We start from the raw sequence: 15,052 nt of genomic DNA, 5'->3' as shown, positions 1-15,052 counted from the left end.
GCCCTGGTTGTTGGCCCTGTTTCCATCATTGAGGACCACAAAGCACCAGCAAATGTACTATGCACGCCAAACATCTGAATATCTATTGTGTAAGCTGTATTTAATTTAATAAGAGCCTGCAGGGTAGATAGGAATCCAAGACAATAGACTAATAAGTATCGCTTTGGCCTTAACCATTAACAGCCTCCTCAGCTCTGCCACAGTCTGCTGATCACTCTTATCTAGCTGCACTGATAGCTCCATTCAGACCTTCCCTGGGTCTCACTGAGCACCTGGTGAGTATGTTTATATAATAGGTCTGAAAAACAAATCCAAAGAATAAAGGAATTCCTAATTTAAAACACCATGTTCAATTTAACAAAGATTATTGTTAAAAGAGGCGGTTGGTCATAGGGCAATCTTTAATTTTAAGGTTACCTAAACACTTTTCCACAAAACCTAGTACAAAAAGTATAGTGCATATCATTGCTGTCAAAGAAAAAACATGTATCCAAAACAACAAAACAGCAACTTTATAAGAGGCTTGTAAAATGTGAAGTGTCTTAACTCAAAGTCATTTTAAAGCATTTTTATTGATTCATTCTTCATGCAATTTTTACAAGATGTCAAGGATAGTTGCAGGACTTGTACAATGTAGTATGCTAAAATATTCACTACCAGTCAAAAGTTTTCCTCTTATTTTTGCCGTTTAAGCTTTTCAGGTCCAGCCAATAACCAAAAATGGCAAGAAATTTAGTGTACAGAATTTTGCAGTAAGCTGCCAGGCCCTTTAAGAAAAACAAATGAACTAAACACTGAAAAAAGGAGGTGATTTTAAGAATTTAATCCATTGCTAAACAGCTAACAGTTGGTAAGCAGAGATGCAATCTAAGAAATAAACTAAGCTTTGGAAATGAATTAAAAGAATGTCAATTTACAAAGACTTTGTATGTAGGATGTAGTGTGCTACACACCACATTTACAAAACACTGTAACTATAAGTCTTTTCTTTAGAGAAATTACAGATGAAGCCAGAGTGTGGTGATTACTGTTCCTACACCTTTAAAAGACCCTTTGAAACTGAAAAATGATACAGGAAGAGGTCTGGCTCACTCACATGGCAACATCTTTAGCTGAGCTTAAACTTATTGCAAAGATGAGGGGGGAGAAGCAGTTTGTCTGGGCCATACAGCACTGCTACTGGACAAAAAGAAATAGGGGGGGGGTTCTAAAACTTTTTACTGGTAGTGTACATTATTTAAAAAATATGTTTTTCTTTGAACAGTTAAAATCTGAAATAACTTGTTTACCATTTAGGCATCTAAAACATTTAGTAACTGATTCCTATGTGTTGTATGATTGTTTTTTTTTTTTTTTTTTTTTTCACTTGTGGCCAGCCCTCACCAACTAGTGAGGGTAACATTCTGTGAGGGTGACTTAGCACATGCTTTCCTGAAAATGCATTGTAATCAGCTAACTGTTAACAGGCGTCTGACATTGCAGTTGATGTCACAGGCATATTATGAACTCTTTGTATAAGCTGGGTTTCTGAATAACAGAAATTAATGGGATTTTTAGAAAATAACCTCTATCTTACCCAGTGGTAAAAAAAAAATATTTAATATAATATAATATTTATTATAAATTTCACACATTTTATAATAATCCTGAATTAATTTGACTAATGCCAAATACAAGAATAAAGGGGAGTGCACTTATTGTGATGCTAACAAGCAGCTAGCTAATACATTTTAGAAGGAAATGAATTGAACAAAATGAATGCATGTTACGTTTGAATTGTTTAAACAAAAAGATAACGTCTAGAAGATTTGTCAGTGATATCTAAATAAACAGTGCTAATTTTGATTCTTTTTGTAATGAAGATGGTAGAAGTGTTGTAGAATGACTAATGACATTCACAGTGCTTTTACTTTTATGTTTCTACATTTTTCACAATAACAATATTGTACAACCAGTCACCCCTAGCTATAAGGACACTGCACTTCTACTGTCTTATTTACTCCTCTTGAAAAAGGACTGTCGAAAAAGACCTCTCGAGTCAGGTATTGTCATTAATAATTTCACGTCTCACACTCAGGAAATTGCTTTTCCATGTGGGTGCAGGTTACACACCTGCTTAAAGATAAATAATGGATTGAGAGGCCGCAGAAGAAACTGAGACCCATTGTCTCCAAGGCAGCTGAGGCCACAACAAACGGAAGACCAAACAACAGGTCAAACAGAGACGGACAGAGTTTTTCTTATGATAATAAGATGTTAATATTACAATTATTGTATTAGCAGTTGAGAAGAAACACTTTAACCATTACTAAAGTAAAAACATTGTTACTGTAGGAAAATAATGACTGAATCACAAGCAAAAAAGCTACAAATGAAAGGAAAGCTTGTTGGCAGGAGTTACTGTTTTACAACAATTCAAAGTAAACTCTTAGGCAGAATTATTTTTAGGAGGTTGAGGGGTTAGTTGTAAAAGTCACTAAAAAGTCAAATATGCTTTTTTAACTCAAATATATGAAAACAAAATAACGATTAGTAAACATATTTTGTAATTTTCTCACTCTTCACCAAAATGTGTTCCTAATCTGTTTTAAATGTATGTGAAGGATATTGACAATGATAAATAAAGGTGCCTTGACTGAATTGATTTAAATAAAATCAATTTCTACACTTCTACACACAACTTACAATGAAAAAAGTTACTTTTACAATATAAAACATAAACCTAATAAATCTGACTGCAATGATCATTAATTAATTTATAGAGCATTTTCTACTGTGTGACTACATGCAAAGTCCAGGTTGGGTTTCATTTACTGAATAACTTTGGGATTTTTTTTTAACAGGGGTTTAAAGATAAGATGTGAAAGTACAGACACAGCATCAAAATGCAAGTAAAAGTGTAATTATAATGTAAAGTTCATCAAAAAATAAAAAGTAAATGTTTTAACACAAAATAAAATGTTTGTTTTGTTTTGGTGGTGGTGAGTGACTGACTGGTTTGTGGTAGAATTTAATACACAAATACAAATTATCTTAGTTGTGGGCATGACCATTTTACACTGATATACATGGATAGATGTTTAATTAAAACACTGAATGGACATTTACAGTATTTTGAGTGACTGGCAAAAAAAAATACATAAAACTAATAAGAGAAACCTGTAGAGATGTTAATATGCTTTCTTTCAAGTTTGAAATGAATTGTCATTTTAGTTTTATTTTAAGGGTTTTCTTTTTTCCTTTAAAATGCTCTATTTTTTATGGTGGTTAATATAAGTAAATTCTATTTTGAGGAGGGCATTTGCTTCTGTTTAAACACAATGCTTAGGGTATTTTAGTCATTGGGCCAAACAGAAGTAAACTTTAGTATGAGGAGCCAGATGTTGTAATGTCTAGCACAAAAGGAAAAACAAACCCTTCCTATATAAATGACACACCGCTCTCCAGCTGTATGGATGACACAAACCCAGATATCAATAGGGATTTAAATGAGGAAATAATGTGCAACTTTCCAAAAAGTGGCTCTTCTAAACTTCCCTGTACCACTCAGGAGTTAGCTTCTGATGTGAGCTCTTGCTGCCCTCTTCTGCTGAAAAACAGATACTGTTAGACAGCATGTTAAAAGGTGAGCAGATGTCTTTCTTTTTTTTCTATTTCAAAAGTTTATTTTAATGGCTTTTATGCATGTTCTAATCTTGCTTTTATTATTAATATGGTCTTTTTGTGTGGAATCACTTGTCAGACAGGTAGCTAGGTGGTCTGTTTTCTGTAGTATTTTTTTCAAGGGGGGTGTAATTAAACCTATTAGACAAGCAGTTAAACACTATAATTAAATATGAATGCATTTTAATTGACTGAAAACTGTTTTTCCATACATTTTCCAAAAAAAGTTGGTTAAAATTAAAATAACTAATTTAAGTAATCAATTTGTTTTTATTTGGAATGTTACCTTAATTATTATAACTACAATCTTCCAAACATCTGTTTATCATTTCCCCTTGTTCCTCTGTTATTTATTTTGTATTTTTTTTTAATGAGAAATTTAAATGTTTGCCTAATAAACTGTAGCAAACTGTGAGCTAAATTAAGCAAAATGCCATGTGGCAAAGTGGATTATAAAAATAAATATATACTAGTAGACATTGTGTTGCAGTGATGCAGAAAAAATAAAAAACTTTAAATAATAATAATAATAATAATAACAATAACAATAACAGTAATCTTTTTTAAACCTAAATACAATTATTAACCCCATGTATTTCAGAGCAATTTAGCATGGAGCAGTGGCCTTTGTTCGTGGCTGTAGTAATTAGCTGGGTAATAAATTAGGTGACATTGCTTCTGAACACCCGCTCAAAATATGAAGAGTATATTTAATAGTTGGGTTGGATCGAGGTTGGATCACATTCTCACCACAACCAAACAGTCCAGAGTTCACTGGGGACCGGACTGAGACCACCTCCTCACTGGAGTACGACTGTTTTGGTCCAGACTTGAGTGTGAGTACATTTTCACTCCTGCCAAAATGAATTGCACCATGGATGCAAACAAATCAGAGTCTTTTTTAACTGGACCAAATAATGCTAATATTAAAAATATACATAATGCTATTTATGGAAGTGACTGTAGGGTCCAGTCACTCGTGCATCTAAGGCTTAAAAGGGGAACAGAGTTCCATAGCTTTGGACCACCAGTACTGAAGGCTCTTTCACTGTACATGTGTTTTTGGACAAAAGGAACAGAGAGAAAATGAGCCTTAGCAGACCAGAGCAGACGTCAGGGACAGTATCTGGACAACAAAGCAAAGAGATCAGATAGTTAGGTGCCAAACAATGTAAATCAAGAGGAAAATTTTATACTGTATACAGCATTAAACTAGATGCCAGTTTACCATATTTTTGGCACAATAAGGCGCACCGGATTATAAGGCGCACTATCGAGTGAACATCTATTTTCTGGTCTATTTTCATACATAAGACAGACTGGATTATAAAGTGCATTATGCAACACTAGTAAGGAACAGGGTTGTCGCCATGTTTTCCTTATAATTCAGTAGGTCTCACCGCAGGGTGGGTAAGTTAAGTAAACAAAGCTGTAATTTTTTAAATCTTTAAAGTAAAACGACTAACTGGATGTTAATCTACACAGATTTCTGTCCTGAAAACCTTTTATTTAGGTCAGTAACGCGCTTCTGTTTATTTACATTAAGCTTAGATTTCCAGATTTCCACTAAGGCTGGTGAAGCATGCATTAGCATTAGCAGCTAACTGCCACCGCACAGTGCTACACTGAGGAACCCTGAGTTTTCCGGTAAGCCAGGGCATTATCAGCTAGGGGATAGTCCCACGTTGTTTGAACACAGTAAACTCGCAGGCTACAAGATGATAATAAACTTAGCGCTGTTAGCAGGTAATGCTAATGCTGCTCCAGCAGTGCTAGCCGGGGTTAGCAGCAGGCAACTGACGGAAAATACTCACCTCTAAACGGTGATAGAGCTAGTAGTTAGCGGCTAATGCTAATACTGCTTAAGTCTTGGTGTTGGAGAAACTAAACTGAAACTCCTGTATAACACTCTCTGCTTCTTATAACCTCACAAACCAAGTCTCCCTGAAGCTGCGGGAGTCCTCCCTGAAATCAACTTTTGCAACTTGGGATGTCTGTAACCTGACTGGTAAAATTTATACATAAGGCGCACTGACAATTTTTGGGAAATGTGTTCCTGTATTCTGGTGTTGAATAATAATATGGTACAGTTTTCTGTGTTAATAATTGGAGGTTTATTTACATAGCAGATCAAGACAACATTGACTGTATACCGTGTAAAAACAAACACAGTCCAGTCTTTACATCAGATCAAATGACAAAATCAAATAATAAAAAACTAAATACTGTTGAGCCCATACCAATGCAAGACAAAAAGCTCTTATAAAGGTGGATAATCTTCTCTCCTCTGCCTGAACTGTAGGTATCTGTAAATGAAGCACATTGTAGTTAATGGATTAATTTATTATAGTGATGCACAGTCAAGTCACAATATTACGATCACCTTGTTTTATTTTCACTGATCATATATGAGCAATTATAGTAGATCTATAGTAGTTCTAACAGAAGGATGTAGTACTTCAGTTTTGTTGTATACATTATTATCCACCTTTCACCCTGTTCTTGGTCAGAACCCCACAGAACCACCACAGAACAGCTATTATTGACATGGTGGTGGTGTGTTATTGTGTACAAATGGATCAGACACAGCAGTACTGTTGAAGTTAGTTTTCTTTAGTCTTCTCTAGTCACCGAAATGTTATGTCTAATTTAAAAAATGCAGAATTTTGGGTTAATTCTTCTTACTGATCTGAAATTATTAAGTGGAGTAGAGGGTGGACAGGCATCTTATTCAAGTGTCCTGTAGGGGTCTCCAAAGCACTCAAATTTGTCAGAATGTAAATAACATATTCCTGCAGAGAAAAAGGGGTTTGTGTCACCTACACTTGTAGACTGTATATTGGCCAAAGCCTGTTAAGGGGTTAAATACTCCAGCAGTACTGCTGTGTCTGATCCACACATGCCAGCACAACACACACTAACACACCACCACCATGTCAGTACAGATACTGCAGTGCTGAGAATGACCCACCAACCAAATAATAGCTGCTCTGTGTTGGTCCTATGGTGTCCTGACCATTGAAGAACAGGTTAAAAATAGGATAATAAAGTACGCAGAGAAACATAAGGACTACATTCTGTAATTATGGAACTACAAAGTGATCAAATATGGTCAGTGAGGCTGATAAGACGAACAATTAGTGTAGAAACACTAAGATGAGGATAGTGTTAAAGATACAATGTTTTTTTTTTTTCTCTGGGCATCATCATCCAAACCACTGCTTCCTCATTGTACAGTTTTCTACAGTTTAAAACCACTGAAACCATAGCCTTATTACTGAAATGCTTAAACCATGCTCATCAGTTACGCTAAAGGTCTCGATTCAGGCCTCTAATGAGAAAACATTCCAGGTAAAAGTGTGTGTGTGTGTGTGTGTGTGTGTAGGAGGTGACACCTACAGGACTGGGATTACGCTGAGGTAGCTGATGGTGCAGGACAGGAGGAAGCAGAGGCCGCTGAATGAGTTCAGAGTGAGAGGATAAATGGAGGTGAAGATCACTGTAGAGAGGAGCTCAGTCACAGCCAAAACCAACTGCAGCCTCCCAAATATACGACCTAAAATACAGACACAGCACTCAGTTTCTACGAAAGGTCCGGCTCTTCTCAATCTATTTGGTTTCCTGTAAAAACAGTGAAAATGAAAACACAAAGAAGAAGTGGTGACACCACCTTTTGATTAAAGGATTCTAAGGAAAGGAATTCTCACCCGCAAGTTTCTTGTTTATCATTTACAGCATAACACCCATCATGTGACTAGTATGATGTACCACTCATCATTATGTGATTTTAGTTTGTATTTTCACTGTAGTGTACTTTGTTTTGTTTAATAAAGATGTTTTAGGCACCTGTGACAACTTCTAACTTCTTCACTATTACAATAAAGAATAAGATTCAAAGAAAGAATATGAATGCTTTACATCACTGTGTTTATTAAAACTATAAAGACGCTATTTTAGCAATCTATATGTACTCGTAGGAGAATTGGGAAAACTGTAGCTGTGTCCCAAAGTCTATGGCAGCAGCTGAGGATGGCTGCATTTCTCAACTGCTAAGTCATAGAAGGCTGTTCCAAGGTAAAGAACCCCCATATCTAGCTGAGCAATGTAGCCAACATTTGGAGCAACTGATGTATCTTCACATCCCTTGGTTACCAACAATTCAGATACAGTGTAAAGGGAAGAAAAAAGTGGCAGGACATTTCTGGTAATGTCACCACAAAATATAGTACAGAATTAAAGCAAGTTCTGTTTTTCAAAGTAGCTCAAAAAAATCTCAATTCCTTTCTCAAAAAAACTTTTTTCTGTATGAATGTTAACTTGCATTGTCATACATTTTTGGTAAGATAAATAGATTTAAGTTATGTGTTTAGGCAATCTACACAGTACTGTAAAATAACAATTATTAGTTTTTTTGTTGAATCTTGTGAAAAATCAGTACTGCTATCAGTACTGACTCTTTTAATGTCTAGTAATTATTACACCTACATTTATTCATCACATGGGGATTTTTCCACTTCTCACAATTATCCCGCTTTTTGTTTCATGTCTCAGTTACCGTATTGCTGTGCATCCAGGACCTTGGAAAGCATTGCTCTCATCGTGGGCATGGGAACGCAGGCAAACAACATTATTCCTCGAGCTGTAGGTGAAAAAAACATGATCTTGAATGCGATGCGTCAGCTTGGATTACAACATAGGAACTTTTGTTTTATTTCAACATAGTAGCCATCTCAATTTATTTCATAAGATCTGAACTGTGGTTGGGAAAGAGCCATCTTGCTCTTGTTAGTCAGAGATGTGACATTTATGGAGAAGAGGAGGGGAAAACACAGACAAGTGTAGACAAATATAGAACTGGTACTTGTGTTATATTTAAGACCAGGACATCAAGTCAGGTCCAAGTCAGGACCAAGACCTTAAGTAGTAATTCTAGGTCAAAACTGAGTGGCTTAGACCCAAACAAGACCATGACCAGAGAATGATTTTTGTCTTCAAATAAAAAATTACAAGAAATAAAATTGAAAACAGAAATAAAATAGGCTGTAGCTCATACAAACATTATCAATAATACTTGTATAATCAAACATAAGGTGAGTGCAATTGTATCTTTTTTACTGCCCCCCTTTAATTTTTTTTGTAAATACTATACTTTTTCTCTATACTGTTCTTTATAATGCTATTTTAATACTAACTACGTATTTTTTTTTACTTTTATTGTCCCATTGCTTTTGTATTTAATTGTACTACTATCTTTTTAATCTAATATTTTAACCAATTTGTGGTGCATCAATGTGTTTTTCTATTCTCTTTTATTTATTAGCAAAAAAACATCATTAAATGAATATGTAAATATGTAATGCATGTTAGGTAATGTATTTCAGATATTTTGTTTGTGGTCTTGAGACAACTGGACTTGAGTGCTACTAACAGGCACCAACTTTACACAGTTATTACTAATAATGTTAACAACTATTGCTACTGGCACAGCTTTACACCTACTTCTCTAAAGGTACCACATGGAACCAAATCGAGTTCTCCATTTGTTTCCTAAACACTGTTTACATGACAGATTTTTAGAAATTAGGTGCATGTTTTTCAGTTTATAAAGCTGCACATGTTTTTTTTAAGAACCTTGATTTTTTTTAACACCTTTAAAAGTTTCTGCACACAAAAACAAACAAAACAAAAATGTTTTTCTTGCACTATTATCCATATACTTACCCATGAAGTAGACCCAGCTCTTCATTGTGAACGCCATAATAGCCATCCCAGTGCAGTTGGATACAATACCAAGCAGAGTAAGAGCTGTGTCCCCCAGCACTCCAGACAGTGCCAGGACCCCTAAGAAGCTGCTTAAATACATAGCATCAGTAGCAGCCCTGCCGTACCCTGCCCACACAGAGTCCCAGCTCAGAGGAGGCTTCAGCACATACAGCGTCAGAATGTTCTCTGCTCCGATCATTCCCAGCATGAACAGCACCATAGCTGATATCAGCAGACCCACCGCCGCTCTGTTCGTCCTCTCGCTCCTCCCTGCCCGGGACAGCAGCAGCTCCTTATCCTCACTGTTCTGAACCGAGCCGGACAGGAGGAAGGTCGAGTAGAGGAGAGAGACCACACTGAATGAGATGGCCATCCCAATCAGGACCACTCCTTTATGGCCTATCTGATACACATACCCAGACAGTAGACCACCCAGGACCCCTGCAAATAAGAGTAGGGGTTTAATGCATGGTATGTTTTTATAGGTACACTGTAAGTATCATCAGTTCATCCAGAACATTGAAAAGCTGATGTAAACTGTGTTTTTATACAAAAATGTTTTCATAGAACAAAACATCAAAGCCAATTTCGGATCCTACATTCCTCAGAAAATTCCTTAATTAGAAAAATGCATGAATTTCACATTGAAATGATTACATGGATAGACATTACACCTCAAAACATTATGATCACGTGAGAACGAACTTCTACTTTTTACTGCATTTACAGGTGGACCTAAGAAAATTAGAATATCATTAAAACGTTACTTTATTTTCTCAGAAATTAGCATATTATATAAACGCACCAAGTCCTGCTGGAAAATAAAATCTGCATCTTCATAAATGTTTTCAGCAGAGGGAAGCATGTGTTGTAAGATTTTCCGGGAAAACACTGCACTGACTTTGGACTTAATATAACACAGTGGACCAACACTAGCCGATAACATGGCTCTATAACTTTTATGGATGTGCAGATTTCATTTTCCAGCAGGACTTGCCATTCTGCCCACACTGCTAAAAGTATATTCAGAGTGTTTACACACACAAATAAAATCTGAGACATCATCCTTGTCCAACTCACCATGAATTTATGACTTAGTGTAAGCTGTTAAGCCAAAATATTAAGATTTTTTTTTATTATTTCAAAATCTGAGAAAAGTAAAAGATAAATAATAAAAAGAGACGAAAACATCTGCATGGGTCCCTCTATCTACACACGGCAGACCACACCTCGTGCCTATGACTGCAGCACAGCAGTGCCAATATTACACATTATAGCACTCCCTCTTGTGTATTATTCCATAATCATTAAATTGATTTGAGAATGGTTATATTATGTTTGTTATATATCATCTGCTCTTACCAGCAATCCCATAACAGAGATCCACGACATTCAGTTTCAAAGTGCGGTGCCTCTGCTTGGAGCTGAGGGCCGCCAGCGCCACCACACCAGCCCAGTATGCTGGAGCACCCCCACTGAGGCCATACACTGCAGAACCCAGGAACAGGAACTCCAAAGGTAACTTCCAGAACAGGAAAACCAGTAGGACACACATGCCCATGACTGAACCCAGCTGAGACATTATCAGAAACACTTTCGGTCCCCTCCGGTCCGCCACACGGCCCAGCGGCACGGTGGACAGCATGGCTGCGACGGTGCAGATGATGGAGTGAATGAGGAAGAAGCGAGAGGAGGCCGCTTGGGCCTGGTCAACCTGTCCGTCTGCCGTTTCTAGTGAAACATTGTACACAGTCAGAGTCAGCGACATCTCAAAAAAGGAGGTTCCCAGTTTGTTGATGATCACCACAGGCTCCACTAAAGTCAGAAGTCTCTCCATTACGTCGCTCAAGTTTTGCTGCGTTTCAGTTCCCTTTACCTTAAAGAAGAGAGAGAATGTGCAGAGAACCTGAGTTGAAGTGAACGTTCAGGTATTGTGTAAAGGTACCTGTACATACATAGTACAGAGGGTTTACCTCTGTATCACATACATTTTTCTTGAAACTAGACAGTCAAGTTCGACAACTGCACTATTTGTACAGTCTTTTGATGTGTAGATATTCAGGTGGAGAACTGTAAGGGGCTTTTGTTATCTCAAAATAGTTTATTTCAGTATATACACCATTCATTCATTTACTTAGTTACTTAGTTTATTCATTTCATTAGTTAATGTAAAAAGATATAGAAAAAAACTAATATGCTTTTATTCTTAGTATTTTGGATGATTTACATTCAGCATTAAGGGGTAGTTTCTCAGACAAGGATTAAGCCTAGTCTTGGACTACATTTAATTATAAATTAAGATTTTCCATTAAAATATATATTATCTACAACCATGTTTAATCCCCTTTCCAGGAAACTGCACCAAAATGTTTAGACATCTACCTGACTCATACAGACTAGCCCAGCATGAATTTCATCTTTATCTAAAAAGTCTAAACTGGTTTATACTGGTCTGGTGTTGGTCTGAATTTTTTCTTCAGCATTTTTCGATTTAGAAAAGAAATTGAGTAATTCAGAGTGTTTTCTAATGTCAGCAAGGACATAAGTTTTCTCATAAACAAGTATTGTAATAAATAATATTTACACTAGAATATTACCCACTCAATTCAATCACTCTCTTTTTAAAGTGTAACTGTATTCAAGATATTTAAGTAATACAGATACAGTTTTAGGTTGATTATGTAATGCAGTTACATGTAATCGGTTTTGGCCTTGCTGTTTGGCCTTGCCAACAATCATATTGATTTGTCTTTGGCTAAAATTAATGCTCTGGACAAGGCCTCACAGCTGAATGTTTGAGAACACTGAGCCCTATCTTATCTAAACATCATCTACTCACATCATTATTAGTACCAAACTACCTTATAAAGTAAAAAAAAAATATTCAAATTTAATTAAGCTCAAATAAAATTATACAAAAGACTGCTTTCTGATTTAACTACATTTTATTTACCAGCCCAGTTTTTCTGGAACTATAGTTTTATGCTGGTATATATTTGTACAAAGCCCCTAAAGGGACTTATTAAAACCAAAACCAAAAGTGTTTTTTCTAAGGTATTGTGGGGAAAAAACCTATTCTGACCACATTTATTTTTGTGCATCCAAATAATACTTTTGGTGAAAGCAAAACCATATCTACATTTGTATGGCAGTCCATTCCTGCCACCTAAAATAAAAAAAAATCCGGCACATATTTTCAATTTTATTAAGTAAATTGCTCTCATTATTTTAAGATACTAAGTAATTATTTTGAGAATTATTTTTAGTATCTCATTTTGAGATACTAAGGCATTATTTTAAAGTACTACAGTGGTTATTTGATGCTTTTTATCTTAGTATCTCAAAATAATCACCTAGTACCTCAAAATACTGACTTAGTATCTCAATATAGTGACTTAATATCTGAAAATAATGAAATAGCATCAAAAAATAATGTTGTAATTTCTTAAAATACTGTCTTAGGATCTTAAACTATCTCAAAACTATGATTTAGCATCTCAAACTACTGAGATAGCATCTCAAAATAATGAGAGCATCTCAAAATAACAACTCAGTGTCTCCAAATAACGACTTAGTATCTCAAAATAACAACTTAACTCAGAAGAAATACTTAGTATCCCAAAATAGCAATTTAATCAATAATGAGAAAAACATTACATGCTGGATTGTTTTTTATTTAGGTGGCAGAGATGGGCTTCCATACATTTAAACACACTTTATAAAAGTTTATAAAATTAAAATAATAAATAATAAAATAATGTTTTCATGTCAACTGACATACATTTTTCAAAAATGGTTCTCTTTAAAAAGTATTGAATTTCTGTTTCATATACACATTCCATGTATATACAATTCACAGTACAGACATAGTAATCTGCTTTAAAGTGAATCTTTTGTTTTATAGATAGAGTTTAAAATGTAAAACACTGCATTAATCTGGGGGTAGATTATTATTAACCCCCTGTTGTTGGGCAGAATAATATTTACAACGTAAAGATCTAAAATAACTTGTTATGTAATGTGTGTTGGTTATATTACACTATTATGCAAACATTTCCTTGTGTTGTTTGTATATGATATAAATCAATATAAACCCGTAATCGGAAACCACATTAAAAGAGTACAGTTTCTACATAATTGTATAAAAATTCTCAGATAAGAGATTTACATTTTTGATAGTATAAAATATTATCTGAGTATATATTATAGTATTATATTATTAGAGATGAATAAAGTTACTGTACTTACCTGCAGCTCTTATCCACTCGTTTGCTTCAGGGGACTTTAATGTGACATATTAAACCACTAAATGCCAAAAATGTCCAGAAATTCAGGAAATAACCTCACACCAAACCATCTTCTGACTCTGACTGTGCAGTGATATCAGGACAGAATTTGGCTAAAGGGAAGTTGAGCAGTGAAGTGAAATCGTAAGAGAGGGAAGAAGGGCAATACCCTCAGCATCTGTCAGGCAGGCAAAATTCAATCTGTGTTGGACAGTGGCCAGCAGTATGACTCGCTACTGCCTGTAAATCATGTTAAGAACAGAGAAAACAATCAGAATATAAATGTAGGGTGGTGTGGGTTGGTCTTAATTGATTCTCATAAGTGATTAAAGCAATGCAAAACTATATATAGAATTAATGATCGCAGAAAACATGTCGAATTTGCAAGTCTCTGCATAAGAGAAAAATACATGGCTAGTTGTGAAGTTAGCATACCGTATTTTTCACACTATAAGGCACACTTAAAATCCTTTAATTTTCCCAAAAATCATCAGTGCACCTTATGTATGAATTCTCCCAGTCAGGTTGTAGGGGGCAGTAAAGCAACTCCACTGAGATACAGCGTTATAAAGGGCCGAGACTGGAGCAGTATTAGCATTAGCCACTAACCGTGCTAAGCGCTAGCTCTTTCGTTGTTCAGAGGTGAGTATTATCAGTCTGTAGCCTGCTGCTAACCCCAGCTAGCACTACTGGAGCAGCATTAGTATTACCCACTGACTGCATTCAGCGATAGCTCTTTTGCCGCTCAGGGGTGAATATATCGGACTGTACTTTGTGCGTTTACCATGTTAAAACAAGCCATGTGGGACAGGCCGCTAGCTAACATCACCCTGACTTACCAGAACACACAGGGTTCCTCAGTGCAGCGCTGTCGGCTAGCGCTAGCAGTCAGCCCCCTAATGATAATATTGCTGCACCAAACCTTAGTGTAAATCTGGAAATCTAAGCTCACTGTAAGTAAACGGAAGTGCTTTACTCACCCAAATAAACAGTTTTCAGGAGAGAAATCTGTGTAGATTAACAAGTAGTGCTCATTTGATTTTAAAAGAGAATCTTTTTAGTTTTTTTTAAGAATTACAGTTTTGTTTACCTAACCCAGCGGCAGGACCTGCTGAATTAGAAGGAAAACAGAGGGACAGACCTGTTCCTTACTAGTGTCACATAATGCATCTTATAACCAGGTGCGCCTTATGTATTTAAATAGACCAGAAAATAGACGTTTATTAATAGAGAGCCTTATAATACAGCGCGCTTTATAGTGCAAAAAATACGGTATTTAAAGCGATATAGCTGAAGTAAAAAATTGATCATTGCATTGCAAATGGTAATCTATTGTCATA

At 35.8% G+C, this 15,052-nt stretch overlaps 1 protein-coding gene across 3 annotated transcripts; it reads right to left on the bottom strand.

The window, feature by feature from the left end:
• Positions 1-3,487: 3,487 nt before the first annotated feature.
• si:ch211-262i1.4 (thymic stromal cotransporter homolog) lies at positions 3,488-15,043 on the bottom strand. 3 transcript variants are annotated; one of them, XM_049465989.1, is made up of 6 exons: positions 10,789-13,659; positions 9,385-9,867; positions 8,219-8,302; positions 7,063-7,219; positions 5,904-5,969; positions 3,488-4,789 (listed from the first exon to the last, which is right to left on the bottom strand). In XM_049465989.1, the coding sequence occupies exons 1-5, from the start codon at positions 11,261-11,263 to the stop codon at positions 5,924-5,926; spliced, it is 1,245 nt and encodes a 414-aa protein (XP_049321946.1). In that variant the 5' UTR covers positions 11,264-13,659; the 3' UTR covers positions 3,488-4,789; positions 5,904-5,923. The 3 variants fall into 3 exon arrangements, 2 of the variants coding, with proteins under 2 accessions (XP_049321946.1, XP_049321945.1); XM_049465988.1 differs by lacking the exon at positions 3,488-4,789 and adding an exon at positions 13,675-15,043 and having other exon boundaries at positions 4,801-5,969; positions 10,789-11,302; XR_007424936.1 differs by lacking the exons at positions 3,488-4,789; positions 5,904-5,969 and having other exon boundaries at positions 7,131-7,219; positions 8,149-8,302; positions 10,789-13,662.
• Between the last annotated feature and the right edge of the window lie 9 nt (positions 15,044-15,052).

The sequence above is a fragment of the Astyanax mexicanus genome, chromosome 16 (assembly GCF_023375975.1).
Source record: "Astyanax mexicanus isolate ESR-SI-001 chromosome 16, AstMex3_surface, whole genome shotgun sequence".
Taxonomy (NCBI): Eukaryota; Metazoa; Chordata; class Actinopteri; order Characiformes; family Acestrorhamphidae; genus Astyanax; species Astyanax mexicanus.
Note: the sequence above shows the minus strand (reverse complement) of the source record. Positions and strands in the feature narration are given on the sequence as shown.